Source organism: Stereum hirsutum, assembly GCF_000264905.1.
Source record: "Stereum hirsutum FP-91666 SS1 unplaced genomic scaffold STEHIscaffold_8, whole genome shotgun sequence".
NCBI classification, from domain to species: domain Eukaryota; kingdom Fungi; phylum Basidiomycota; class Agaricomycetes; order Russulales; family Stereaceae; genus Stereum; species Stereum hirsutum.
Genome location: NW_006763138.1, coordinates 1,724,365 through 1,750,756, shown reverse-complemented (window position 1 = coordinate 1,750,756; position 26,392 = coordinate 1,724,365). Strand labels below are relative to the sequence as shown.

The window sequence follows — 26,392 nt, the reverse complement described above, 5'->3', positions numbered from 1 at the left end:
GAAAATCGATTCGTTATCGTAGTCGTTCTGAAGTATACGATGGTTCTACAAGGGACCGAGAGCATACATCAACGAATTTTCCTTGGAGATACTTGCTGGATCGACGGGGGGATGAATGGGCGCCGAGGAGTGTGTCAAGACGAAAGAATCCCAGTAAGCCAACGGATTCATGAAGTCTGTGAAGGTATCGCAATCTCCGTGTTCGTCTTGGATTTGATGGAGAGACGCCTCATCAGATGGATCAGGGATAAGTGGACCATCTGGAACGGCCCAAGCTTGTTCAGGAGAGAGTGCAAGAGAAGGGGACGGAACTGGAGCACGGGAGCGTGGCGTGGCAGAGGCGGTGGCGGTGGCAGGACTAGAGGATGGAGCATTATCCTGATGAGGGAGCGCGGGCGCCCCAGCTGATGGAGAATACATAGCCATCGTGTTCGGAGCAGGGAGCAGGGTCGCTGAGGGTCGCATCGATTCGAAAGAATTCCAGCAAGCAAATGGGTCCAGGAAGTCTAAGAAGGGATCGAATTCTATGGGTTCGTCTTTGATCTGAGGGAGAGGCATATCCGCCGATGGAGAATATGTCGACATCGTTGCTGAAGCAGAGGGGGGTAGACTGGCTGGAGCGGCCAAAGCTGGATCAAGAGAGTGCGCAAGGGAAGGGGAAGGAACTGGAGTAAATGAGGGAGTGACGGTGGCGGTGGCAGGACTAGAGGATGGAGCATGAACCTGATTAACGAGCGCGGACGTCCCAGCTGATGGAAAATATGTAGGCGTCGTAATCGGAACAGGGAGCAGTGCCGCCAAGGGTTGCGTCGATCCAAAGGAATCCCAGTTCAGCAAGTCCATGAATGAATCGAGATCTACGGGTTCGTCTTTGATTTGAGGGAGAGGTATCTCAGTCTGCATTGCAAGAGAAGGGGACGGCACCGGAGCAGGGGAGGGTGGAGTGGCGGTGGCGGTGGCGGGACTAGAGGACGGAGAATGATCCTGATCAACGAGCGCGGGCGTCTCAGCCGATGGAGAATATGTAGCCATCGTGTTCGGAGCAGAGAGCAGTGTTGCCAAGGGTTGCGTCGAATCGAAAGAATCCCAGTAAAACAATGAGTCCATGAAGTCTGTGAAGGAATCGAAATCTCCGTAGTCGCCTTGGGTTTGAGGGAGAGAAACCTCAGCTGACGGAGAATCTGGAGCCTTAGTAATTGAAGCAGGGAGAACTGTACTGGCTGGAGTGGTCCCAGCTGCATCAGGATAGATTGCAAGAGCAGGGGAGGGTGGAGTGGCTATGGTAGGACTAGAGAATGGAGAACGATCCTGATACACGATCGCAGCTTGTTGTTCCAGCCATCTAAGCAACTGCGAATTGGCAGGGACCGTCGACGGATTCTGGAGTGTGATACGAGGATCAGAAGCACGTAAAAAGACAAACAATTGTGGGATAACATACCATATGCGAGGATTCATCAACGTGAACCTGAACGTTGGGGACGGAACGATAATTAGACGTGCTGGGAAAGAGAGTAGACTTTTTTCTGGGAACGCACCACTTGGGAGACCAAAGAATCCTTTCTTTTCTGGAGTAAGTTTTTCCAGGTATGTACGAGCGTCAACGCGGCTGTGTACATAGAGAGCTTGATACGCAGCATTTCATCCTTGGGTCTCACCCTCATCTTCTTCTTCTTGTCCGTCGTCTGCTCCGCCCGGCGAGGCTTCACGATGCCCAAATCCTTATGGGCTTGGTCCCGTGCCTTCTTGAGGATCCATGCATTCAGCCTAGCAAATTCGGGCAGCTTCGAGGGGAGCTGCGCCTTGGACCCGCGGCGCTCGCCCTCCTGAAGGCAAGCTAATCTTGTCGAGAAGAAATCAGAGAACCAATCTGCGATCTGAATGAGGGAGGTAAAAGAGTCCACGTCGCTTGAAATGGCGCCGTCGTATATGAGGGGATACTCCGTACGAACTTTCCTCCATAAGCCGACGAATGTGACGTGGTAATCAGGGCGTTGGGTGGATGGAAGGAGTCCGTCCACGAGGAGCCGCCTTTCATCGAACACTTTGGAAGACGATGTTTCTGCGGAGTTTTGGGGTTTTGCTGGCTTTGGTTTATTGACCGATGGGAGAGAGTGTTCTTCACCTGTATACGTCTGGCCTTTCAGTGTTAAGTAAGCGGGCATGGTGATAAAGTAGGAAAGGCTAGGAATCAGCGGGGAGGGAACAAAGAAGCGATATGGACGCATGTTTTATATGTGTGCGGAGAGGGGACGTTCACTTCCTGCTCACATCCAAGCTAGACCATAAACAACCAGTGCTTTATGCGATGTCATCACACGGTAGAGATGGTAATCATACTCCCGCAACATGAGGCGGAAAGGACCCACACGGTACGAATCGATTTAGATCGAGGAAGCCGTCTGAAGCCGCCATGCAACACAGGAGGACAATGATCTTCGAACGTGTGAAATTCGACCCTGCAAGGGCAGACAATGGATGTGCTCTTCGCCAGAATACCGGTCCGCAATAATGGTATACGTACGTCCTTCTGTTAACCACAGAGCCGGCCTCCTCACTGATTGGCTCCCTACTGCGAGGAACAAAGACGCTAAGAGGAATGCGCTCCATCGGAGAAAATAAACAGGCCTGGACAGACCAGGACCTAGACATATGCATAGGTGCTTGTTTTGTAATCGTACGCTCCCCCTACACGCCCCAACACGGTCCGGAAACCCTGAAGATGCCCTCCGAGTCTATGTAGATATTCTCAGCCGCCGATACACCAGTTGCCTGCCTCCGTTTCTCCACCATTAATGTTGGATGGACCGCAACCCAATAGCTGATTCTCCAGTCCGATTGTTGACGTCCTCAGTCGACAGCGTAGCCGTGGCCTATATAATTAGGGCATGAGATATTCAACGTTCAAGATCGCCAAAAAGGCAACCGAGGGACACAGGCTGAGTCAGCGGTGACGAGTTTTTTCGGTGATTGCCGTCACGAGCCTCGCCGCGTTACTTACTATCCTGCTTCAGTCGCGAGTCCGTCCACCTCGTCGTCCACACGCGGAAGACAAGAGTAGCGAATTCTTTCAAGCCGTCGTCGTCGTCATATATTAGGAACACGATCCGACATCTTCCTCTCGACACAAGTACTTTATTTACGGGAGTCGTGGCACGGTGGCCGGTGCCACATCCCACTTTAAAAGTCGTTGATGGAACCGGAGGCGTACGTATCCATCGATAGTCATAGGATAATCGAGGTACCGCTTGGCACTGAGAGAAACGTGGGTAGGAATCCGGGATTGTCAAGCCGCTTTGTGGTTCCATAGCGGAAGAAACTCGGACGTTCGTCCGAGGACACGCGCGGAGCGAAACTAGCGTGAGGAACGATGCCCACCACAGATGGTGTAGACTTTGTCATGCTCTCAGCGAAAGCGTCTGACGGGCTGTCAGTTAGGAAGAAAGGAAGGAATACGACTGAACCGATTCACACAGGCAAGCGAAAGAACAACACAGCGGTCGGTTGATCAGGAACGCAAAACAATGCAATCCACATACTACTGTTCGACTAATTTGTACATATCAGAGATTATTCAAACAAAGCACCGTAGCCAGAACCAGTCATAACCGTCAAGAAATAGCGTAATTTAAAAGCAGCGCGCGAGAAGAAAAAAGTCGACTCGTTATCGGCGTCGTTATGAAGTAGAGCACACATCAACGAATATCCTTTGGAGATAATTTCGTACCGGATTGATAGGGTGATGAATGGTCGCCAAGGGTTAGGTCGACATGAAAGAGTTCCAGTAGGCCAATGGGTCCATGAAGTCCATGAAAGTATTGTAACCTCTGTCGTCGTCTTCAATTTGAAGGAGGGGCGTCTCAACTGATGGGGAATATGTCGCCATCGTAATTGGAGCAGGGATGACCGGACTAGCTGGAGCGGTCCAAGCTGGATCAGGAGAGCGCGCAAGAGAAGGGGACGGAACTGGAGCCATCGTGATTGGAGCAGGGAGTATTGCCTCCAAGGGTTGCGCCGATTCGAAAGAGTCCAAGTACGCCAATGGGTTCATGAAGTCTGTGAGGGTATCGAAATCTCCGTTGTCATCTTGATTTTGATAAAGAGGCGTCTCAGCGAATGGAGAATATGCAGCCATCGTACTTGGAGCAGGGAGAAGTGGACTAGCTGGAGCGGTCGAAGCTAGATTAAGGGAGTGCGCAAGAGAAGAGGACGGGACTGGAGCCATCGTGATCGCAGGAGGGAGCAGTGGCGCCAATGGTTGCGTGGATTCGAAAGAGTCCCAGTAAGCCGACGAGTTCAGGAAGTCTGTGACGTAGTCGATATTTCCGGATTCGTCTTGGATTTGAGCGAGAGGCGTGTCAGCCGATGGAGAATATGTCGCCGTCGTAATTGGAGCAGAGAAAAGTGGACTGGCTGGAGCGGTCGAAGCTAGATCAGGAGAGACTCGTGCAAGAGAAGGGGGCGGAACTGGAGCCACCGCGATGGGAGCAGAGAGCAGTGCCATCAAGGGTTGCGTCGGTTCGAAAGAATTCAAGTAAGCCTGAGCCATTGGGTTCAAGAAACCTGTGAAGGCATCTAAATCTCCGTAGTCGTCTTGGATTGGAGGGAGAGGTGTCTCATCTGATGGATAATATGTAGCCATTGTGTTCGGAGCAGGGAGCAGTGCCGCCAATGGTTCCGTGTAATCGGAAGAATCCCAGTACGCCAATGGGTCCAGGAAGTCTGTGATGGGACCGAACTCTCCGTAGTCGTCTTGGGTTTGAGGGAGAGACGTCTCAGCGGATGGAGAATATGTCACCATCGGAATTGGAGCAGAGAGGACTGGACTAGCTGGAGCGATTGACGCTGGATCAAGAGAGAGTGCAAGAGCAGGAGATCGGTCACGTGCAGGAGATGGTGGAGTGGCAGTGGCAGGACTAGCGGATGGAGAATGGTCCTGCTCAACGATCGAAGCTTGTTGTTCCGATGAGTCAAACAATTTCGAATTGGCAAAGACCGTCGACGGATCCTGGAGTGTGATACGAGAATCAGAAGCACGTAAAAAGACGAACAATTGTGGAACATCATACCATACGCGAGGATTCATCATCTTGAACCTGAACGTTGGTGAGAGAACGATAATTAGACACGCTTGAAAAAGAGAGTATAGCGCGCCTGGGAACGCACCACTTGGGAGACCAAAGAATCCTTTCTCTTCCGGAGTAAGCTGCTCCAGGTCTGTACAAGCCTCAACGCGGTTGTATACATAGTGAGCTTGATACGCAGCCGCTCGTCCTCGGGCCTCGCTGTTCTCTTCTTCTTGTCCGTCTTCTGCGCCGCCCGGCCCCGGCGAGGCTTCGCAACCCCCAAATCCTTCTCGACTTGTTTCCGTATCGTCACAAGAATCCATGCTCTCAGCCTAGTGAGCTCGGGCAGCTTCCGCGGCTCCCTGAACCCGGGGCGACCGCCCCCCTCAAGCCTAGCTAATTTTTTCGAAAACCAATCCGCGAGCCAATCTGCGAGCTGAATGAGGGAGGACAGAGAGTCCACATCACTTGAAACCGCGCCGTCGTATAGGAGGGGACACTCGACTCGAACTTGCTCCCATAGGCAAACAAGTGGGCGGTAATCAGGGCTTGAGAGGGACGGGAGGAGATGATCTAGGCGTCCTGAATTCACTTTATCTTCATCGAGCAGTTGAGAAGACGATATTACTGGGGAGTATTGGTGATCTGCTAGCTGTGTTGTATCGACCGATGGGAGAGAGGATTCTTGATTGGTATGCGTCCAGCCTTTCAGTGTTGAGTGAGCGGGCATGGCGACAAAGGAGGAAAGGCTAGGAATCTGCGGGTAGGGAACAAAGAAACGATGAGGACGAGTGCTTTATATGTGTGCGAAGAGGGGGACATTCGCTTCTGGCTCATAACCAAGCTAGACCATAACAGACCAATCCCTTGTGCGATGTCATCACACGTAGAGACGGTAACCATACTCCCGCAGCACGAGGCAGGATGGGACCTACCCGGTACGAGTTGCTTTGGATCGGGAAGGGAATACTTCCTTCCCGTTCACATCCAAGCTAGGCCATAAAAATCCAGTCCGTTGTGCGATGTCATCACACGTAGAGACGGTAACCATCCTCCGCAACACGAGGAAGATTGGACCCATACGGTACTGATCGCTTTAGACTCTTCACCAGAACGCCAATCCGAGATGATGATATACGTACGTCTATTGTACTTGCCAGGAATTTGCTCCCTCACTGATCGGCTCTTGGATGAGGCACTGAACAATGACGCTAAGAAGAACTTTTCGCACCACCAGAGGACACCACGAGGCCTGGACAGACCTAGAAAGGTAAGTAGTGGCCATGGCTCTGTAGCTCGAGCAGGTCTGTCGTACGACAAAGGAGGACATCGATTTCGTGCCGTGTGAAACTCAATCCTGGAAGGAACAGACAAAGGAGACACTCCGCCAGAATGCCGGTCCACGATGATAGTATAAGTACATCGTTCACGTTACCCGGTCGCCCACAATGATTGGCTTTCTAACGAGACACTGAACAAAGAAACTTCAAAACACGCGGTTCGTTGGAGCACACAAGCAGATCTGGACAGACCTAGGCATCTATGTCGGACATTACATTTTCATACATGCTTCCCTTCTAGCGTATACTCACCCCACACATTCGTCGCCACGCCCTGAACGCTGAGACCCTCAGACTCTGCAATTATCCAAATTGAAGATCATGATATCCTCCGCCCCAATCCTGACCAACTCATCCATCACCGTCGCCTGCTTCTTCTTCTCCACCATCGCACTCACCGCAACCCAATCGCTATCCTCCAACGGACTGATCGTCGGCGCCCTCCGTCCCGGCGTCACGGCCGTAGCCTGGCTCAGCAGCGAACGCGGGACGTTGTATTCGCAGATGACGAAGCGCGAGGCGGCGATGATGCCGGCGATGCGGGAGGTGATGAGGTCGATGAGGGGGGTGAGGCCGGGGTGTTTGGGTGTTGAGGATTTGATGAGGACGGCTTCGGTTTGGAGGACTGTGGCGATGGGATGGAGACCTGCTGCTCGCATGGTCTCGCCTGACTCGACGAGATCGACTGTATCCATAACATGACAGCATTAGTCTCCTTTCCCCACTACAAAGGAAACACAGAAGAATTGAAAGACAACGCACCGATCCCATCCGCAAGCCCTAACGAACACGCAGCCTCCACACTTCCCCCCACATACTCAATCTTCGTCTTCTCTCCCTCCCCACCCGCACCCAACCCCAAGCCCAGCCTCTTATCGATCTCCCCAAAATACGCCCCCGCGAGCACCTCAAAGCTCGTCACGACCCTCTTCCCCGCCAAATCCTCCACCGTGCGGATCGCGCCCGCTTCAGGTACTTGTACTTGTAGGGCGCATTTCCCGAAGCCCAGACGGAGGGCCTCGGTGACGTGGGCTTGCATTTGTGATTCGAGGATGACGTCGTGGCCTGTTATCCCGAGGTCGACGTTACCTTTGCCGACGAAGGAGGGGATGTCGGAGGCGGGGAGGAAGACGCTGTGTGGGGTTTTTTTTTGCAAGATGTGAGTGTGAGTCAGGTGCGGAGGAGGGAGGGGATGGGTGGTGGGTACGTACAGTGCGATTGGGTGGTTTAGGACGAGGGCGACGTCGAGGCGGTTGTGTCTCCGGAATTGAATATCAGCGCCTGGGCACGGACGAGTATGAGGAATCCATTCGGTAAGGAATAAGTCTCGTACAACGTACCAGAGAGTATCTCCAGACATTTTTCGTGCAGCCGGCCTGGACATACATCCTCGTCAGCCTCATCTCATTTTTTTTTGTTTCGTATCCTGAGATATCCCACCTTTTTTCGGAATCGCGAAAAGCAAGCGACCGTCGAGCGTTTCAGGATCTAGACATCAACATCGCCGCCATCCTAAAGTCAGTAAGTCAGACATCGGGGCCACAGACGAAAGCGGTAAGAGGCTCACTCAAAGCCATGCCTGCCATCTTTAGAGTATGAACCAAGATTTTAATGTGAGCGCAGATGAGTGTGTAGGCTGGTAGATAAAGAATTGGGTTCGATGGAGGCCTGAGCGTTTTTGAAGGTGAGCGTCGAGTCACTGGCTGAATTGAATGGACTCGGCAAAGAAATTTCGGAAAATGAAAATGGGTTCGCCGCAAATTGGGGACCACGTGCGTGACGCCACTGTGGCGTGCCCAAGTTCAAGAGGAACCGAGGAATTGGCTCCACCAGTCCGTAGAACACTGTCTCTTCTACTCGTTACAATTTTGTGAATACACTACTCTAGAAGATATTCTTCACCGGGAGGCTTCTGTCCCTGTTAGGGAACGCCTCGTCCGCCACCCGCTCTCCCTCTTTCCTGAACGTCTCCAATGCCTCCCACGCCTTCCCCGAAACAATCGACTCCCTCGCCAGCTTCGTCCCCTCTATATAATCCTTCGCCACCCCAGCAACAACCAGCAGCGCCGACGCATTCATAAGCACGAAATCCAACACAGCCGTCAACCTCTCCGGAATATCGCTCCCAGACCTCAACAGCTCCCTAAACGTCCTCGAATTCTCCTCCGGCGTCCCCCCCGCCACCTCCGCCAACAAATGCGCCTTCAACCCGAACATAGTCGGATTAATCCTCGTCTCGCTGATCTGGCCGCTCTTCAACTCCCAAACGTACGTATCCCCCGCACACGAGATCTCGTCCAATCCCTCCGCACCACAGACGACGAGCGCACGCTCGACTCCACTGTCCTGAAGCGAATGTGCGAAGGTCATTCCGAGTTCGCGTTCGGCGACGCCGAGGACCATTCCGCGTGGATTGGCGGGATTGATGAGCGGGCCGAGGACGTTGAACATGGTGCGGAAGGGGAGGGATTTGCGGTAGGGTGCGAGGAAGGCCAGGGAGGGGTGGTAGTGCGGGGCGAGGATAAAGGTGAAGGGGATGCGGGAGATGGGCATGGGCGTGTCGACAGTTGGGGGGACGAAGAGGCAGTTCAGGGATTGGAGGAGGTCGGCGGAGCCGGAGGAGGAGGTCGAGGCGCGACTGCCGTGCTGTGGGAGGATGTGGTCAGAAATGGGTGCTGTATCGTCTCGCGCTGGTGAAATAAGATGTTCAAGAATATGACTGTATCTCGACATTACCGAGCCTCTAGAGTAGATGCTCTATCGACACCGTGTGGCGTAACTATATCTAGCTCGTGTGGCAAGCCACAGATTACCTCCGACTAGTCGGAAATTGGTACGGGCAGAAGACCACGTCGGATGGAGTAGCATTTGCGCTTCCCCAGAGCTATGGATACAATTCCAGCAAATAAAAATGATCCTCACCTTGATAACCCGTGCGCCAGCACCAGCAGCAACGACAGCCGCCGTCGTACTAACATTGAACGTATTATGTCCATCCCCACCCGTCCCCACAATATCAACCACAAAATCCTTATCCCAATCCTCAATCGCAGCCTTCAACGCCCTCTTCCTCAACACATCCGCCGCAGCCGCCAACATCTCCGGCCTCCGCTCTATTCTCAACAAATGCAGCGCCATCAGGAAGGCGCCGATTTGAGCAGGCAGGACGCATCCCGGCTCGAAGATGTGGTCCAAAGCGGACTTGAGGTCGGCGGGTCGGAAGTACTCTGGTGTGCGGACGAGCTTGTCGAGCACGGGTTTGAAGGTGTTGGGACCGTTTTCTTGGCCTGGTAGGGGCATTGAGGAGAAGAAGTTGGTGGGGTAGGGGAAGTCGGATGTCGATGAGGACATTTTGGATGCGTAGTTTGTGGGTTGGTTTTATAGTTAGACGTGGGACGACGGTATATACAGTACCCCGGAATCCAGTGAGAGGGAAAGGGAATGAACAGTGTTGCTGCTGGCACTTGAGAGCATCATGACTCCCAGCAACTGCTTTAGATTAGATCAAAGATTCAAATTTTTGGAGGTGGGAATAGATAAACACGTGGATGGTTGTCGGCGGTGTGGCGAGCGACATACGCTTGCTGTGGCCCCTCTCCTCCGAGTCCGTCATCATGCTAGCCCGTATATGGTGCGCGGGAAGGGTCAAGTAGGATTTCGCTGCGCGGATTGCGATCAGCCACAGCCACCGCCGGCTGTCGATGTTGGCCGAGAGTCCTAGTGACGGCTTCGAGGCTCCTTTCCCATTATTCACGACGGTGGTCCAGTATCTGAGCATTTTAAGGGCGTAGTAGCACTTTTGAAGGTGTCAGAAACGACCGTGGAATATTTTGTAGCTTTTTGGAATCATTTCGTGCACAAGGCAAGTGTGGGAATAATGCTCGGCGTAAGCCGATGACAGCGTGTGGCGCCTGGCAACTTTTCGTGGCATTTTGTCGAAACGGAGAAATCACACATAATTTTGCTACAGGGGTCTTTTATTTGCATACAGAGAGATATCTCAAATGGTCTCCAGGTCTCTAACTCAGAGGGTAAGGTAAATATGTTCTTGTCTGGACGAACAGGAGCGTAACGGAGAGGTGCCACACCGACTTTGTACATTTGCCGCGCCGGAGAGTCGAGTATTTTCTCACGGTATACACTCATGCTATAAATCGCCAAAAATCCCCAGAATATTCATAAAGACATATTGGCCCTTTCTATTGAGGATAGTATCATGATATTTATCTCTCACCATGCCTGGTATTGCCATATGAGGGAGCTTGACGAAGGAACGAGAGCGGGTGGATATCCGGTGCTTGCCGGGGGCCGAACGAAACGCGAGTCGCGAGTGAAATCCTACTTGACCCTTCCCGCGCACCACCCGTACCACTTGAGCGACAACTAGCCTTCTCCTCTCTATCCAAAAATTTGACCCGTTATATAATTCGATTCTTCCAATGAAGGATAAACGAATCGAAAGTAAAAAAAAATCATCTCTATGTCCAGTGACGCTCAGGATAGCGCCGGGGAGTCGACGCAGGGCTCCATTTCTCTGATAAGTATGATCTCAAACGAGGCATATAAACGTCTCTGTATACTCATATTATAGGTATGACGGTAAGTGTAAACAGGGCGTGTTGATCATCTCCCACCCCCTTGATCAACCCGTCAACGGCCCAAGCGCACAGATAACAGCCTCACCTCAGACCTCACGCGTTCCCCCCTTCATGTCTATGCTATGGCCCTACTTATCTGCCTACTACAACCCCCCACAGATGTCATTGTACTCCAGCCCAAGAGGGACAAAGCAACACACATATACTTCCAGATCCGGAGGGGCAGTGCCGCAAGCCGCCACCGAAGCTTAAGACGAAGGCACGGCACTGAGCCACTCCGCCCTCTTTTGAAGACAAAGAGGATTGTCCGAGCGTGATGAGCCGAGGACAGGTGTCGGCCATGGCGTCGTCTTTCTCTCTCTCTTCCAACTACATCCTCCATCTCGTCCACCGAGTCCGAGTCCCAGTCCGAGACTGTCACTCATCTGAAGTCGTGATTCCATAACTTTTGCTTTTGTGTTGAAGTCGAACTACTGTTCACGCCACTACTATGGACGCGCCACGCATCTCGAAACCAAACAGTAACAGACCGTCGTCCTCTGTCCATCGTACACAACCCTCTTCTTCATCCTCCTCCCCATTTCACCCATATGCACGTCCATCCACATCCAGAGCTTCATCATCCCAACCCACGCCACACCACACGCCACACCACAGTCCACCTCGTCACTCTCCCCATCCCCATCCCCATCCCCTTTATCCCGGACAAAGACAAACGCATCCCACCCACCCACCTCATCCTCAACAACAACAACCTCAACCATTCCAACGCGCCCAACCCCGTCCCGTCCCCCAACTCATCCTCGACACCCTCGGCGCCACCCAAGCCCACAAGTTCTGGCAAATCGCACTCGGGCTCCATCCAGAAAGGGAATTCGCGAAATGTGATGTTACGGGGGATTGGAGCCCGTTTTTGGTGTGGATGGAGACGAGTATGAGGGCTATGAGGGAGCGGATGGCTGGGCGCGCGGCTGGGGGGAGTGGCGGGCGTGGCGGAGGGGGAGGAGGAGAGGTGGCGAGTGGGATGGCGAGTGCAGTTGGTGTGGGGGTACAAATGGGAAATGGGGGAGGGATGGGAATGGGAATGGGATATGTGCAGGGATCTGTTCCACAGATGCAGATGGGGACGGGAACAGGGATGATGGAGATGGGGATGGGGATGGGGATGTGGCAGGGCTCACCAGCGATGTACACCAATATGACGCCGGGAGCGGGTCAAGGAGTGGCGCAGAGCGTGCAGGACTTTCAGGTTCGTACCCTAAATCTCTTCATATTGATCATTGTTCTTCTAGCGCTTGTGTCTGACGCTCGTGTTCGCTCTTTTTGTAGGTCGCCGGTATGGTGGGTTATGATGCGCAGGGGATGAGCATCGCGCCGGAGTACTACACGCCACAGAACTACGAGCCACAGTCCGGGTCGTACGAGTACGGGAACTATGCTGACCAGCAGAGCGCGTTCATGCCCGTTGCTGGACCATCGCAGGATGTTTATACCGCCTCGCACTATACTCAACAACAGGCGTCGGACGTCGAACAGCAGTTCTACGCGCCTCAATCATACGAGAACGGGAATTATCTTGATCAGCAGAACGCGTCCATGCCCGTTGCTGGATCGTCGCGTCTACCGGACGTTCATGCTGTCTCGCACCATACTCAACAACACGGATCAGATGCCACACAGCAGCATTACTCACCTCAATCATACGAGAACGGGAACTATTCCGAACAACAGAGTACGACCATGCCTGTTGCTGGTCCTTCGCGTCTACCAGACGTTCAAACCGTCTCGCACCAGACTCAACAACAGGTATCAGGCGCCACGCAGTACTACGAGCCTGGGAACGGTGGTTTCCTTCGTCATCTTATGCCTACGTCTAGACCTCGACCATCTAATCCGGGGAACGTGCGCAATATCTCACAACAGATACAGAAGACGCAGAAAACGAAGGAACGGTCGGGACAGCAACAACAATTACGGAAGCAGCTGCAGCAGCGGCAGCTACAAGGACTACAGCAACAACAAGGACAACAACCTGTAGCCAGCGGTTCGACGAGTCATACGAATTCTTCGCATGTACGTAGTGGTTCGACTGGGAGCGATACACTACACCGTCCAGAACTCCGTGCCGCTCGTGAATCCGTCCAACCCCAGCAATCATCCTCCTCCTCCGCAACGCCTCCTCCCGTATCCTACACCACCCCTCCCCCCGACGTCTTCTCACTCCCTCACTCGACCTACTGCATCCCCTGTCTCGGCCCACACAACCCCTCGAACGAACGTCCCACCACTATCCGACCCTCCACCTTCACCTCCACCTCCAACTCACACCTCATCGGTGGCGTCGAATTTTTGCGTCAGAACGACGACTCCGCCTTCTGGTCGATCTTCGAAGACTCGCTGAACTCGGGATCGTTCGACGAGGACCCGATGTGGATCGAGTTTCCGGAGATCGTGTTACGGATTTGGGAGAAGCCGGAACATAAGAGGCGAGGGTTAGCGATGGACTTTTGGTGGGAGTGCGTATCTGAGGTTGAAGAAGATGGGGTGAGGGGTCGGGTAAAGAAGATGAGGGAGATCAAGTTCGCGGAGATGCTTTTGCAGGTGTTCAAGTCGGACGCGACTGTTGTAGAGGTCATAGATTTAACATAATCTTGCTAGATTGTTTTTGTATTTTTCTTGCTTTCTTTCAGTGTCGTCTCCAGTCTGGTTTTGAATTGTCTACTCGCGGTGGTTGGATGTTTTACGGAACCTAACCCTCAGTTTGTATCTACCATACCTTGTAATCCCGGCGATGTATCATGTAGTACATACAGTCTGTATACTTACTCGTCTGAAAGCGTCCATTTCAAGCTCAAGATAGATGGCGTGAAGGAGTTGGGTATGAATCTCCAGTTCCTTTGCCAGCTCGACACGTTCGTAGGGGGAATAAGCACTGCTTCTGAGGGTGTTCAGAATGGAGTGTGCGAGCTGGATGACGGTGATAATGCCGCCAAAGGATCCAAAAGCAAAAGGCGACTGTGGCCATCTGCGGGAGATGTTGTTGTGGAGGGAGTTAAGAAGAACAATGCTCAAGAGAGTAGGAGCCAAGGAGCGAGGGTTAGTGGTGCTGTGCTATGCAGCGAACGCCCCCAATCCACGAGGCTCCTCTATTTTAAGTACATATCCGTCTCATGCACCGTCCTGGTATGCTGCGCTTAAGCTGGGCCCAAGTACATATGTTCTTCCCAGAGCTGTGCAGCATGTTATAGCGTGATCTTCGAATCATAAATGAATAAGTACCACTGCCCCACCTATGGATAGTAGGTCGGGATGCAAGCTGCAAGTTTATGCGGTCACTGTATATGGCATATTGTCCTCATTTTGTTGCGAGAGTCGATGTCAGAGGATGTATATTGTAAACGTCATCAGAATACCCTGCAGTCAAGCCTCAGCCAAGTACTCAGGTTCGAGATCTCGTCCAGATTAACCAAATCAACTGGAATTGGCGAGGGTAGGTTTTATGACGAGAGTCGTGCAATGGATACTGATGTCTGTGCTGAAGACTCGCAGGCGTGCAAGGGTCGAGGTGGTGAGTCGGACGAAAATGAGACGTCATTACTTCCAGGTTATCACCCCAAGTATGATAAGCAGAAAGATTCTTTACCTCACGAAGCACACGCTTATGGCATATCTGCGGAGTCACAAGGAAGGTAATGTTCTTCAAGTTGTATTTCACGCACATGAAGCTAAGGCGAACAACACGATGTCTGCTTCAATCATTCAGGGAAGGAACTCGAAGAGATTCTAGCAGGGTACTCAGGCGTTCGTTTCCTCCAAGCTGTTCTATGGTGGTCATAATTTCACTTTCCAACTTCCGCAGAACTCCGTGCGTATATTCGAATGACTTGGTTTGCAACTTGAGGTAGGTGATGGCCTGCACTTTTAGTGTTGGACTTGTAGGCCGTTGCTCAAGGATATCTGTCGTAACTGTTAGCCGCGACTAAGGTATCAATGTCGGGAATAGCAGACTGGAGGTACGCGCCGATGAGTGTTCTGTCCGACTCATCCGCGCAAATGCCGTGAATGATGGGGTGCGAGAATTTTCCCTCCGTCAAATCCTCAGCGAAGCCTTTGCTCTCGGTGTACTATAGCATGTTTCTTTAGTCGTGACTTAAGCCGCAGACAAATGAACCAGAAGACGGACCTTGGAACTGTCTAGATTCATGTAATCATCGCGAACTTGAAAGTACTCGCCCAACAGGTTGACCAGGGGAATATAATCCCTGAAATTGTATCTCGTCAATAGTACTTCGGATACTCCACCTCATGCAAAGGTGACTTGAGTGCGATATACATACACGTTTACGTTGGTGGTAGAGTACGCCATCGACAGCTTGATCGCGAGTCTAAAGAGACCGCCAGTCTCTACGCGAATTAAGTTAAGCTTGAATCGCTACCACGACTAACAGCGGTAAGCGACCACGACTCAACTATTACTGATCATAACAAGATACTCCGCTTCGGTTGGGCATTGAAGAGAGTCCCGCCATATCATTTCCATCCCTTGGCCACGATGAAGATCAAGCAGCTCGTCTAATCAAAAATTTATGTTGAAAGATAAAGAGCACAGAGATTCACGAGGAGTGCTGCCTACCCGTCACAATCCCAGGTAGATCTCGATCAGAGTAAATCCGCTGCTGACTATGCTGGGGGTGATGAATAATGTTGTCGGAGTGTGCAGGAGAGCTATTCATCGGATTATCCGTGTTCGGATAATTTAGTATCTCCAGTAGTTCCTGATAGGCAAGGAAATATATATAACAGGCGGCGTTTATGGTCTTAGGTATTCCGTATTTGATGTGTGCAGCTGGATTGAACAGAAATGATCAGTTTACTTCAAGGGCTTCAAAGCGGATCAGAGCACGACAATAGGTACCGAATACGGTCGGCGTGACAAAAGACATGGTCATTTACGAACCTGTTCGTCCTCTACGCAAATCTGAACTGTCTTCAATGTCGTCAATCCTACAAGAGAGATTGGTAAGCAAGCAGGACAGCCCGCTACAAACCAGACGGTACTTACAGAAGACTGGCATTATGAAGCGTACTGACCACGTTGGAAATCAGAAGGAGCTTCCTGCCCGGGACATTGAGCCAGCTGTTGAAAGCCAATATCATCGTGGTTCGGATATCTTTTCCTGGTGCCTGCACGAGGTATGTGTAAGGCTCCAGAATCGCCTTCCATAGTAGGAAGACACGAGGAATATAAGTTCCACAAGCCGAACATCTTACAACGAGAAAATGAACGCACGACATCGTCTTGGCGAACGGATGGTTGTAAGTTGAACAAATCTAGGATGTCGATCACTAAGTTTCTGAATAAAATCAAAGATGCAAAAGTGGAGCTTCACCAGCCTGAGATCGGGGCATTCGTGAAATGAACGTACGGATAGAACTGGAAGTATACGATGCCTGGGGATCTTGAGGATTCTCAGAGCGTCTATATTTGTGATATGTGAACGTTTTGTCATGCAGAGGAGTTTATGGAGCGACGCTGACGAGGTCGGCTCTGTAGCGAGTTGGAGGTGCATCTCTTCAAGCGAACACGACGTTGTCAACGAGTCATCAGGAAGAGGAACACTTTCAGGGTGCGATCGGCGGCCGAGTTGTGGATGCACACCGAGTACCGTGTCAAGGAACGGAGCCTGAGAAAATGAAAGGAGACACCGAAGAGAATTATGTATGTTGTTAGTAACTGTGATATCTCGGAGAGTTGTCAGGAGAGCACCCTCTCATCCCGTCCGAAAAAAAGGCTTAGCTTGCTCTGAGCATAAGTATTTTCTTCTACTGTTTGCGTGTCATATTTTGCTGATAACTTTACCCGCCGGGATTTTCGCTTCTGTCTCGTATACTTGTATTTGGCTGGTGAGTTTCAATGGGAAGAGATGATCGTGACTGAACAACGTTCTGCTGCATGCGCAGCGTTCTGCTTGCAACGGAGAGAAATTGGGACCACGTGGACGCTCGGTGATTGCCGACGACCCAGGAAGGGACACTGGATATTTGCTGTTTTTACACCTTTCACCTTGCTATGTTGTCCAGAATCGAGTCTCGAGCCTTTCGATTGACACCTGTGACTTCCAAATGGCCAAGAACGCATTTCTCGATGATAGACATTCATCATTGACCTGAACTCGGACTGGCCATGGAACGCCTTCCCCGGCTCGAAATCAGCACTTCATGCACGGCGGGTCCGAGTTGGAAGATTCAGTATCACGACTCTAATATTCACTCTACCGAGCAGTCCTTATCCGTGCAAGCTTTTCATTCATACATCTGATGTGTAATTATTATAATGAACTCTTTGCAGCTCTAATAAGACTAGTACTGCCCCTTGACTTTTCGCATACTGTCCCGAAGGCATCTTCCATTGTACGCAGACACGCAATCGCCCCCAAGATGCGCTCGCTCATAGCGCTTTTGGGTATCACAGCCGTCTTTGCTACACCTCAGACGCCTCTGACCGTCAACAAGCACGCTTGGGATGCCGTACCAACCCCCACAGTTCACCTAGACGATGCAACGTTCACAGGAGAGATCTACTACGATACCGCCCAGTTCCTGGGCATTCCGTATGCCGAGCCGCCGTACGTCCCCGTTGTCCCCGTCTTCTATATCTGTTGTTGCCCATGGCACATTTATATAGCATTCATCTTACAACAGAGTCGAGGATCTCAGGTTCAGACCCCCGAAACCCGTGGGCAAATATGTGGGTGATCACAACGCCACCGAATGGGGGTTTTCTTGTCCACAACAGCGTATAAAAATACCGGGAAAGAAGGACCCAAACTTGGCAAAGAACTTGGATAGTGCTGTCGATCCGATGTATGAGAAGGATGTGCCCGAGAATGAAGATTGTAGGTCACCTTCTTAACCAGTGAGGTCATCTTACCAGTTGATTTACCGGATGCTCCTCCGACGTTGTGTGCAGGTCTTACCATCAACGTTGTGACGCCTCTGAATGCGGGTACGACAGCGAATCTGCCCGTACTGGTGGTATGTAGAGAACAGATTCTCTGAAGTATCACACACGAACCGTTCGTCTAATGGGATGCCTGAAATGTAGTGGATTTATGGAGGTGAGGGATGATGATCGCCATGCCCATAGTGGGCATGTCTGGAGATAGCATTGAATACTGATCATGTTGTATGCAGGCGCTTTCGAATTTGGAGGGACAGCTTCGTAAGTGACAGCGTCATCTATTGTATCCTCCTCCATGCGTGATCGCTCATGGGACGGCTTCCACCAATCATGCAGATATAATGGAAGTTCCATTGTCAGTCGTGCCACCAAATTTGAGACGCCGATCATCTTTGTTAGCATGAACTATCGGTATGTTTACTCGTGAACGTTTATTTTGACTTCATATGCCTGATGGTCAATATTCAACAGTGTCAATGGTACGTACTCAAGGCGTATAGGCTGCAGCTACGAAGAACATTTGAACTAACTATCCTTTTATAGGATTTGGTTTCATGGCAAGCAAGGAAGTTAAAGGTTCGTGGTGCTGGTGTTACTGCTATCACGTCACATTGAAAACTCATTGTTTTACCACAATATAGCTGCTGGTGTCGGTAACCTTGGTCTTGAAGATCGTAAGACCTATTTCCTTTCCTGTCATCCAGATGAACTGCTGTATATATGCATTTCATGTGCCCAGAACGCCTCGCTCTTCGCTGGGTTCAGAAATACATTAGCGCCTTTGGTGGCGACCCGAAGAAAGTAACAATGTGCGCACAGACATTCTTCCATCCTTTCCTCCCTTCGCTCCATACTTCCAGACCGCGACGTGATTTTCGTACCTTAGAATCCCAAACTAATTTCTCATATGCACACAGCTGGGGACAATCCGCCGGTGCAATCTCTGTATCACTCCAGATGATTATGAACGGTGGCGACAACGAAGGCCTCTTCCGTGGCGGAATCATGCAAAGCGGAGGTCCCATTCCGGTCGGCGACATCGAGCACGGTCAAATATATTACGACGATGTGGTCAAGAAGACGGGATGTGAAGACGCGACGGATACGCTGGATTGCTTGAGGCGGGTACCGTACTCGAAGTTGAAAGGGGCTATAGATGAGAGTCCAGATATCTTTGCTTTTCAGGTATGTATGTTTATGATGAAGTTATGGCACGTGTCTGGAGGGTATGTGTTGATGAACTTTCGACTTTGGATGATACTAGGGATTAGTGCTGGCGTGGCTTCCGAGGGTCGATGGACGCGTCTTGGTGGAGCCGCCTCAGCACTCGGTCTTGGGGGACAGAGTAGCCGATGTACCCTTTATCACAGGCACGTTATGCTTTGGCTTGATTGCTCTTTCTGTGTGACTAACTACTTTGCTTTCCAAGGTAATTGCGATGATGAAGGTGAGGAAGATACACTGTATTGTTCGCGAGACCTGTTATACCAATCTGACGCAATCTCAGGTTCAATGTTCTCCGTCCGCAGCTCCAACCTCTCGTGCGCACGTTTTTATACATCTTCAATCATTTTTACAGTCACATTATCACCACGTATTGATGATAGCTTGTATTGATAGCACCGACGTACATCTACGCGACTTTCTTCACGACTACATGGCGCCGGAGGCGACGGACCATGAGCTCGACCTCGTACTGCTCCACTATCCTTCTTTTCCGCCCGCCGGATGCCCCTTCGATACGGGCTTCAGAAATAATTTAGGACCGCAATTCAAGCGCATCGCTGCTATCCAAGGAGACATCGTGTTTCATGGACCTAGGAGGATGATGTTGAACTTCAACCTGGCGAGGAAGGAGAAAGCTTGGTCTTTCCGTAACTATCCTAACGCTGATGTTCCTTCATGTGGCTGACTGATGGGTATGCGCGACCCATACAGTGAGCAAGAGGAGCAAGTGGGTCCCGTACATTGGATCGGTTCGTATTCTTATACCCTCTGCCCCTTCAACTTGAGCGCCGAGCCTCGCGCTTTGTCTCTTTCCTCTACTTCCCCTATGTATGTACGCAATCACCACCATCCCTGACCTAACGATCCTTTTATCTGTCCTTATAGTACCATGGCCACGACCTCTCCAACAGTTTTGGTACAGGCGAAATGAGAGACTACATCATCCGTTTCACAGTCAACCTCGACCCGAACGGGCGTGTCGGCCTTGGGATCCCTTGGCCCAATTACGAAGTCACGAATCCGAAGGCGCTGGTCTTCCAGGACAATGCATTATTCCCAATGAAGATACAGACGGATGATTATAGGAAGGAGGCGATTGAATTTGCGGGAAATTTGTCGCTGATCCATCCTATTTAAAGGGTAGAGCTGAGAGAGATCTGGATACCGAGCCACGCAAGATTTATTTTGCAGAGGGGGCTCTTGTTTAAGACCGTAGCCGCGTGACTGGTGTTGATTTTGTACCCACCTGATTTTTCTTCCTCTGATCTTCCTCTGATCTTATGTACAATATTTTGATACTCAGTGACACTTATGCTACGTTGGCATAAATGACCCGACTGCGATTGCCCGGCCATGAGGGGTCCAGGGATAGAGAGATTTAGGCAAGGTTGACATCGGCCACCGCCTTCGCGTGGGACAGAACATCTGCGCGACACAATAAGCGCCCGTGCCGCATTTTCTTTGAGCGGCTTTGTCCGACATGGTCCCATTTTTAACGCTCTCCATCAACTCTCCATCACACCGCGCATCGGCAGCGTGTTCCTCTCCCTCTCACTACTGTCAGTCACAACTATGGTTCAGTACCTATCAATGGACTGAAATTATCGGATTATGTACACCGATCTCACCGAAAACAGTGAATGCTTTCCAAGGCCGGACGAACGCAGTTGGGTGTCGTCAATGTGGCACCAAACACCGACCTCTTCCTGCTCTAAGCAGCTCTTCTCTAGCCTCAGTCAGACGGGACGAGCTCTCTCCCTGACTTTGCTTTCAGCTTGCTACTCGTTTCACTTCACCGTGCCTTGCCGCACAGTATCTTCACAGGCTGCCCGTAACTCTGCTCTGCCAAGCATCTGACGGTGATCACCCCCCGCACGCTCAATAATCCAAAGGTTGTTTCCTGGACCTTGCCTGGGCCCGTGTCCACCTCGAGTACTTCCGCTTGTTTCTGCCCACTAATGAGGATACTCTGAAACCATATGCTGAACATTACGTCTAACCTGTGCTCAATACATTCCACCTTTCCCGCCCACGGTCAACCGTCTCCGTCGAATGTCAGGCTCTGCGTCACCTGGGGAGTGTTGTTAATGATGTGCGCGAGGGTATAAAATGGCGGTATATCTGCTACCTTCCTTCTTCAATCTTAACCACACCGAGTCCATCAAGTCAACAAGGTTTTCTTTCAAGTACCATGTTCTTCCGCTCCATTCTCACCATCACCCTCTCCGCCGTCGCGTTCGTTCACGCCGCCGATGTCACTCGCGAAGTCTACGTGCGTACTTCTCAACCTACATTCCTCCACTGAGTTACTCACGTTCCTCTAATTGACGTCTTTCCGGGGGTTATAGACGCCCGACGGCGAGAGTACTGACATATTCTGTCGATCGTGGGACGAAACTTGTACCACTGTCGTTGGGAATACGGGCAACTCATACGTGACCTGTAGCGATGGGTATGACGGCGCAGGTATGACATTCCCCCACTGTCTTATATCGTCTCTTATTCCTCCACATTCTTCCATCTGCTGTGGTGAGGAATGCTGCATGGGGTGCATACTCCCTTTCGTACTTCACGTACCCTCATATAATCTCCCCGCACATCTTCATTCTTCCCTCCACCGTCCCGTTTATCTCCTCAAGATCAAAGCACTAACATTGTCGTTCCCATCTTCGTGCCCAATTAGGTACCGCCCGAGTGAGCTGCCTCTCCATCAACGGCGACTCCTCTGTCGATTATACGGACGCGAATGTCCAATTCTTGGGGCTCACCTACGTCTAAGGGCTGCACTTTCGGCTACAGATTGTCTTTGCTAATGCAAATTAGTGGGTTGAGGGGATAGGGGGCGTAGGGGGCGATGTGCGTTTGGGCGTTTGTGAAGCTCTCAAACTTTCGTGTTGATTGACGTGTGGTGGGCGATCGTTTCTCTGTGGTCTGCTGGTGGAAAAGCGAGGGTCGTGTTGGGATTGATGTTCGGACATTATCGTACTCGTACCACCCATGTCTATAATGTCTTGAGAACTCTCTAATTCTCATTGCTTGGCAGATTATATACTCCCCGCCATGGGTCACGGTGCTGTATATATAGTCAGGGAAAAAAAGCGACCTCCACGGGTACAATCGTAGACAAATCGTAGACTGTGATTGATACGAGAAGTTATCGAAGCGAAGAGCTTTGAACGAGGAGGCTAACTGCTTCGTCTTCGAGCCTGAGCGCTATACACCGCGAAGATTTGCGAATTGAACGCTACACTAGGGAGGATGTCAACGGCCGCCGCATTCCATCCGACGATGCCGTGCACATATCTGCCCCTAAAAATGTCTTTTCACCGTGAACTGCATCAGAAAGGACAAAAAAGGTGCAGAAGTGACCCGTTTCGGGCGTGACCCACTTCGTGAGACTCGACGGAATCCGTTCCGCCATCTCTCGAAATAAAACATACATGAGCTTTTGCCCTACGCAGATGGGGCAGCTCTTCATCCCTCCCATCTCTTCCAGCGCTCTCGTACTGCCTCTGACGAGACGCCCTAGCTATGATGAGCACGACGAATGGATCAATCATCGATGAAGGACATGCTAACGCAGAGCCCGTACCCATGTCTCGGATGACGACTTTGGACGCCTCACATCCCGCCTCGGACGATACAAGGCTGAATACCGCGGTAGCCAGCGAGGAGAAAAAGGAGAATGTTGAGGGACCGATAAGGGAAGTTGGGGGCAAGTTTGACTTCTTCGTCGTACCTATACCGCCTAGGTTGAGATACGATTCGGAGAAACCGGCGCACTTTGGCCTGTTGCTGAACGCGGTCTTTGGTTTTGCGAGTACTTTCAGTGCGTGTTTCTTGATATTTCGGAGTTGGTTCCATGCTGATGCACGGGATGTGAAACAGTTGTTGCGAACTTGTACTACTGTCAACCGTTATTGAGTGAGTGCTCTACCCATTATTTCCCCCCGAAGTCGTGGAAGTGTTCGAGGTTTAGGCGTGTGTAGCCTGGGTCCTTCACTCTCTTCTCAAGTAGCGGTAGACAGAGCGTTTTGAATTCTGTCCTGTTGTCTTGTCCGCCTCGCCCATCATCCAACAGACGCTCTCGTCAAGCTGTTGTGCTCCGTTCCGATCGCAGCGATGTCATTTTCCTTGCCCAGAGGAGTTCAGGCTTGATCTCATGATACCCCACCCCAACCTCCGTGATCCAGTTGAAGTGGTGTCATTATATTTTTGGTCAGTCTCTAACAATCGTGTTCACGATATACATCTGCCAATATTAGGCATGGACTGCCGTTCGCCCTCCCGTCAGGAGCGCCTTGACCCTGCTTTCCCCACTTGACTTTCCCGAGAGACATAATTTTGTGCTTTCCTTGACGTGTCGTTGAAACTTGGATACTGCGTACAATCTTGAATGGTCGTGACCAGCCGTGCGCATACTTTACCCTCGCGCAGACTGCGGTGACGCTAGGCCATCAGAGTTGTGTATGACATGTAGAACATATCTATGCAGGCTTAATGAGAGTCAACGTTCATAATTCACAATCACGTCCATTTTCTGGCGATCACCCTCTTCCACGTATGTATTCTGGCTGACCTTCATTCCTTACAGTCCAGTTAGCAGATTCATTCGATGTGTCGTATGACGAAGTCTCCAGGTAAATATTCTTCAAATAATAGCATTTCACACCTACTGATGTCCCTGTCTCCAGAGTCCCCACACTCGTACAAGCAGGCTACGCAACAGGTCTTCTCCTGATCTCCCCCCTCGGGGATCTCGTTCGTCGTCGACCTCTCCTACTCCTGATTATCTTCCTCTCCACCACCCTCTCAATCGGCCTCGCCATCACGCGCTCCCTCGAAGTCTTCGAGGCCCTCTCCTTCCTCGTCGGCGCTTTCTCTGTCGCCCCTCAAATCCTTATTCCTCTCGCCGCCGACCTCGCCCCACCCCACCGCCGCGCCTCAGCAATCTCCATCGTCCTAGCCGGTCTTCTCCTCGGTATCCTCATCGCCCGAGTCATCGCCGGTGTCATAGCCGAGTTCGTCACCTGGCGGATCGTGTACTACATGGCCATCGGTGTGCAGGCCCTCGTGCTGGCGATGGTATGGGCGACATTGCCCGATTATCCGGCGAAGAATAAGGACTTGCATTATTTCAGCATCTTGTGGAGTATGGCGAAGTTGGCGGTGACGGAGCCGAGGTTGATTCAGGCGGGCTTCATCAGTCTTGCATCGAGTGCTTGTTTCGCGAATTTCTGGGTCACTTTGACGTTCTTGCTTGGTGGACCTCCTTACAACTACTCGACGTACGTTTCCCCCCTCACTATCCGTTTTCTGTCTGAATCCCCACTAATGTACCGCGGAGATTAGGCTCGTCATCGGTCTCTTTGGTCTCGTAGGCATGCTCGGTGTCATAACCTCTCCCTTCGTCGGACGGCTCGTCGATCGCTTAGTTCCCTGGTACGCCACCCTAATCGCCACCTTCGCCTGCCTCGTCATGCAAGGCGTCAACACCGGCGGAGCAGGCCTAAACGTCGCCGTCCCCGTCATCGTCTGTTTCGGACTTGACGTCGCCCGCCAAATGCAACAGGTCTCGCTCACCACCGCCGTCTTCGCGATCTCGGAGTCCGCGCGTTCGAGGCTGAACGCCGTCCTTATTCTGTCGATTTTCATCGGGCAGGTTATGGGGACTGCGGTGGGCACGAAGGTGTTCGTTGCGAATGGGTGGAGGGCGGCGGCTGGACTTTCGCTTGGGTGGACGGGCTTCCAGTTGATTGTGTTGTTTATGAGGGGGCCGCATGTGGAGAGGTATACGTGGTTTGGGTATGAGGGTGGGACGGAGTGGAGGAAGAAGGTTGTGATGGAGAGGGAGAAGCAGAAGGCGGCGGCGGAACAGAAACAGGATGTGGCGGTGGACAGTGGAGGGTCGAGGGAGAGCACGGAGAAGGAGCCAGTAACGAAAGTGGAGAAGACTGAGCCGTCGAGTATGGTATAGCTGCTCACACCCAAGCATATACCGTTTTTATTGTGGATGATACGTTTAGACTTGTTGATCACGGTGTTATAAAATATACATTCGACATACGTGTTGGAGCGCTAGTAGCCTTCGAACCACAGTGCCTTGTCAGAATACATCCAGAAACTCTTCTCGAGCCTTCTCTCTCTCTGCAGCTGCCCGCAACGAAGCCATCCCGATACGGTACAGCTCCTCAGCTTTCTCTTTTCCACGCACTTTCCTGAAGACTGCTCCTGGATAACCAGTGACAAGTGCATGACTATGGTCGTGAGAGGCAAATGAGCAGCCAGTACAAGCATAGCTCTATCTCTTCTGTTGTAGTCAATCGAAACAGAGGCCCTCACTAATTTTTGAACACGCCCGTTTCTCGTCCAACGAGGACGACGTACCACCGGTTCTTCCCTCTCTCTGGGCTGCGGAATTGATCAAACCATGTCCATGAATCGTAGCTCTCTGTGCTATGCTGGCTGGCATGATCATCGTCGGGAACGTCTATGGAATCTTCCTCTTCTGCGGTGTGGTACGAGGCTTCCGATCCACTGTCCGACGGCGCATCGTCGTCCGCAGGGGGACTCGATGTCGGGTCTTCGACATCGGCGGCTTGGGGTCCAATCCCTCTCGACTCCGTGTTGACCACCTCAGGCTCTGACGGCTCGTGGTTCAAGTTGCTCGAGATAGGCTCGGCGTGTTGATGAACTGCATCAAGGCCGCTCTGCGATATCGATGATTGAGACTGCACAGGATCTGTCAACCATCATTGAGATACTGTTTAGCTCCTTGAAGGCTATTCAGGTTTGAATGCCATACCGTCTGACATCTTGGGAGTAGTAGATTCCTGTTGAAATTGAAGCTCAGCTCGGAGATGTTGTTGGCGAACTGATGTGGCAACTCCTCGTTGACACCAACCACCGCTCGCCACCGAGGTCGTGACACTGGTCAAAGACCGCCGGAATTTCCCGAGCCAGCGTTCAGCGTGACGTCTGACTCTTTTCTTTTCTTCCGCATCGAGCACTTTCCCATCCGAGTTAGATCTCATAATGAGGTGGCTCAATCAGGCTTTGCTTCCAACCACGTTACTGGCTTATTCCGGCTACAGACGGTACTGCTCGAGATGAAAAATTTTCCGAGCCTTGATCGGCGTATGGCATCGTGATTCGTGACTCGATTTTTTTTCGCCATTGTTCGACCTGCCGTGTCAATGT

The 26,392-nt window shown here is 51.5% G+C and overlaps 10 protein-coding genes across 10 annotated transcripts; 4 read left to right on the top strand and 6 right to left on the bottom strand.

Annotated features, from left to right (window-relative positions):
- Positions 1–45: 45 nt before the first annotated feature.
- STEHIDRAFT_111745 (uncharacterized protein) lies at positions 46–2,165 on the bottom strand (the record flags this gene model as incomplete). The annotated part of the gene is made up of 3 exons (XM_007305029.1): positions 46–1,380; positions 1,442–1,468; positions 1,539–2,165. 3 exons carry the CDS (start codon positions 2,163–2,165, stop codon positions 46–48), a joined length of 1,989 nt encoding a protein of 662 aa, XP_007305091.1.
- A 1,595-nt stretch (positions 2,166–3,760) lies between these two features.
- Positions 3,761–5,796, bottom strand: STEHIDRAFT_157747 (uncharacterized protein; the record flags this gene model as incomplete). Its single annotated transcript, XM_007305028.1, has 3 exons — positions 3,761–5,008; positions 5,070–5,096; positions 5,167–5,796. 3 exons carry the CDS (start codon positions 5,794–5,796, stop codon positions 3,761–3,763), a joined length of 1,905 nt encoding a protein of 634 aa, XP_007305090.1.
- A 798-nt stretch (positions 5,797–6,594) lies between these two features.
- STEHIDRAFT_98637 (ATP phosphoribosyltransferase) lies at positions 6,595–8,068 on the bottom strand. Its single transcript, XM_007305027.1, has 6 exons — positions 7,974–8,068; positions 7,847–7,894; positions 7,747–7,782; positions 7,618–7,687; positions 7,169–7,539; positions 6,595–7,091 (listed from the first exon to the last, which is right to left on the bottom strand). The coding sequence occupies exons 1-6, from the start codon at positions 7,990–7,992 to the stop codon at positions 6,697–6,699; spliced, it is 939 nt and encodes a 312-aa protein (XP_007305089.1). The 5' UTR covers positions 7,993–8,068; the 3' UTR covers positions 6,595–6,696.
- Positions 8,069–8,290: 222 nt separating this feature from the next.
- On the bottom strand, positions 8,291–9,706 carry STEHIDRAFT_58323 (anthranilate phosphoribosyltransferase TrpD; the record flags this gene model as incomplete). The annotated part of the gene is made up of 2 exons (XM_007304541.1): positions 8,291–9,052; positions 9,329–9,706. 2 exons carry the CDS (start codon positions 9,704–9,706, stop codon positions 8,291–8,293), a joined length of 1,140 nt encoding a protein of 379 aa, XP_007304603.1.
- Positions 9,707–11,494: 1,788 nt separating this feature from the next.
- On the top strand, positions 11,495–13,653 carry STEHIDRAFT_131832 (uncharacterized protein; the record flags this gene model as incomplete). Its single annotated transcript, XM_007305026.1, has 2 exons — positions 11,495–12,253; positions 12,334–13,653. The coding sequence occupies 2 exons, from the start codon at positions 11,495–11,497 to the stop codon at positions 13,651–13,653; spliced, it is 2,079 nt and encodes a 692-aa protein (XP_007305088.1).
- A 1,039-nt stretch (positions 13,654–14,692) lies between these two features.
- On the bottom strand, positions 14,693–16,880 carry STEHIDRAFT_139935 (terpenoid synthase). The gene is made up of 11 exons (XM_007305025.1): positions 16,543–16,880; positions 16,431–16,483; positions 16,295–16,335; positions 16,067–16,221; positions 15,962–16,008; positions 15,638–15,850; positions 15,475–15,576; positions 15,342–15,408; positions 15,188–15,266; positions 15,026–15,128; positions 14,693–14,961 (listed from the first exon to the last, which is right to left on the bottom strand). The coding sequence occupies exons 1-11, from the start codon at positions 16,572–16,574 to the stop codon at positions 14,756–14,758; spliced, it is 1,098 nt and encodes a 365-aa protein (XP_007305087.1). The 5' UTR covers positions 16,575–16,880; the 3' UTR covers positions 14,693–14,755.
- A 562-nt stretch (positions 16,881–17,442) lies between these two features.
- Positions 17,443–20,513, top strand: STEHIDRAFT_98631 (carotenoid ester lipase precursor; the record flags this gene model as incomplete). The annotated part of the gene is made up of 15 exons (XM_007305024.1): positions 17,443–17,630; positions 17,707–17,900; positions 17,975–18,039; positions 18,110–18,122; positions 18,199–18,226; positions 18,302–18,376; positions 18,437–18,444; positions 18,509–18,541; positions 18,607–18,639; positions 18,705–18,774; positions 18,883–19,150; positions 19,230–19,369; positions 19,586–19,839; positions 19,904–19,941; positions 20,078–20,513. The coding sequence occupies 15 exons, from the start codon at positions 17,443–17,445 to the stop codon at positions 20,327–20,329; spliced, it is 1,659 nt and encodes a 552-aa protein (XP_007305086.1). The 3' UTR covers positions 20,330–20,513.
- An 831-nt stretch (positions 20,514–21,344) lies between these two features.
- Positions 21,345–22,280, top strand: STEHIDRAFT_122175 (uncharacterized protein). Its single transcript, XM_007305023.1, has 3 exons — positions 21,345–21,464; positions 21,541–21,658; positions 21,876–22,280. The coding sequence occupies exons 1-3, from the start codon at positions 21,384–21,386 to the stop codon at positions 21,968–21,970; spliced, it is 294 nt and encodes a 97-aa protein (XP_007305085.1). The 5' UTR covers positions 21,345–21,383; the 3' UTR covers positions 21,971–22,280.
- Positions 22,281–22,661: 381 nt separating this feature from the next.
- STEHIDRAFT_139933 (MFS general substrate transporter) lies at positions 22,662–25,272 on the top strand. The gene is made up of 6 exons (XM_007305022.1): positions 22,662–23,021; positions 23,081–23,116; positions 23,688–23,753; positions 23,787–23,832; positions 23,887–24,480; positions 24,545–25,272. Exons 1-6 carry the CDS (start codon positions 22,724–22,726, stop codon positions 25,167–25,169), a joined length of 1,665 nt encoding a protein of 554 aa, XP_007305084.1. The 5' UTR covers positions 22,662–22,723; the 3' UTR covers positions 25,170–25,272.
- Positions 25,273–25,533: 261 nt separating this feature from the next.
- STEHIDRAFT_157739 (uncharacterized protein) lies at positions 25,534–26,007 on the bottom strand (the record flags this gene model as incomplete). Its single annotated transcript, XM_007305021.1, has 2 exons — positions 25,534–25,934; positions 25,998–26,007. The coding sequence occupies 2 exons, from the start codon at positions 26,005–26,007 to the stop codon at positions 25,534–25,536; spliced, it is 411 nt and encodes a 136-aa protein (XP_007305083.1).
- Positions 26,008–26,392: the final 385 nt, after the last annotated feature.

What these genes read in the sequence shown, in the direction of transcription:
- STEHIDRAFT_98637 (XM_007305027.1), bottom strand. An exon ending in TTTCGCGATTCCGAAAAAAG is followed by an intron (nt 7,783 to 7,846) that starts GTGGGATATCTC and finishes ATGTATGTCCAG; the next exon opens with GCCGGCTGCACGAAAAATGT. An exon ending in ATGTCTGGAGATACTCTCTG is followed by an intron (nt 7,688 to 7,746) that starts GTACGTTGTACG and finishes GTCCGTGCCCAG; the next exon opens with GCGCTGATATTCAATTCCGG.
- STEHIDRAFT_139935 (XM_007305025.1), bottom strand. Translation starts at nt 16,574, where the DNA reads ATGCACCTCCAACTCGCTACAGAGCCGACCTC. An exon ending in TTTGCGTAGAGGACGAACAG is followed by an intron (nt 15,851 to 15,961) that starts GTTCGTAAATGA and finishes TGTTCAATCCAG; the next exon opens with CTGCACACATCAAATACGGA. An exon ending in TCTACCACCAACGTAAACGT is followed by an intron (nt 15,267 to 15,341) that starts GTATGTATATCG and finishes ATACAATTTCAG; the next exon opens with GGATTATATTCCCCTGGTCA.
- STEHIDRAFT_122175 (XM_007305023.1), top strand. Translation starts at nt 21,384, where the DNA reads ATGTTCTTCCGCTCCATTCTCACCATCACCCTCTCCGCCGTCGCGTTC. An exon ending in ATGTCACTCGCGAAGTCTAC is followed by an intron (nt 21,465 to 21,540) that starts GTGCGTACTTCT and finishes CGGGGGTTATAG; the next exon opens with ACGCCCGACGGCGAGAGTAC. An exon ending in CGATGGGTATGACGGCGCAG is followed by an intron (nt 21,659 to 21,875) that starts GTATGACATTCC and finishes GTGCCCAATTAG; the next exon opens with GTACCGCCCGAGTGAGCTGC.
- STEHIDRAFT_139933 (XM_007305022.1), top strand. Translation starts at nt 22,724, where the DNA reads ATGATGAGCACGACGAATGGATCAATCATCGATGAAGGACATGCTAAC. An exon ending in TGGCGATCACCCTCTTCCAC is followed by an intron (nt 23,754 to 23,786) that starts GTATGTATTCTG and finishes CATTCCTTACAG; the next exon opens with TCCAGTTAGCAGATTCATTC. An exon ending in CCTCCTTACAACTACTCGAC is followed by an intron (nt 24,481 to 24,544) that starts GTACGTTTCCCC and finishes CGCGGAGATTAG; the next exon opens with GCTCGTCATCGGTCTCTTTG.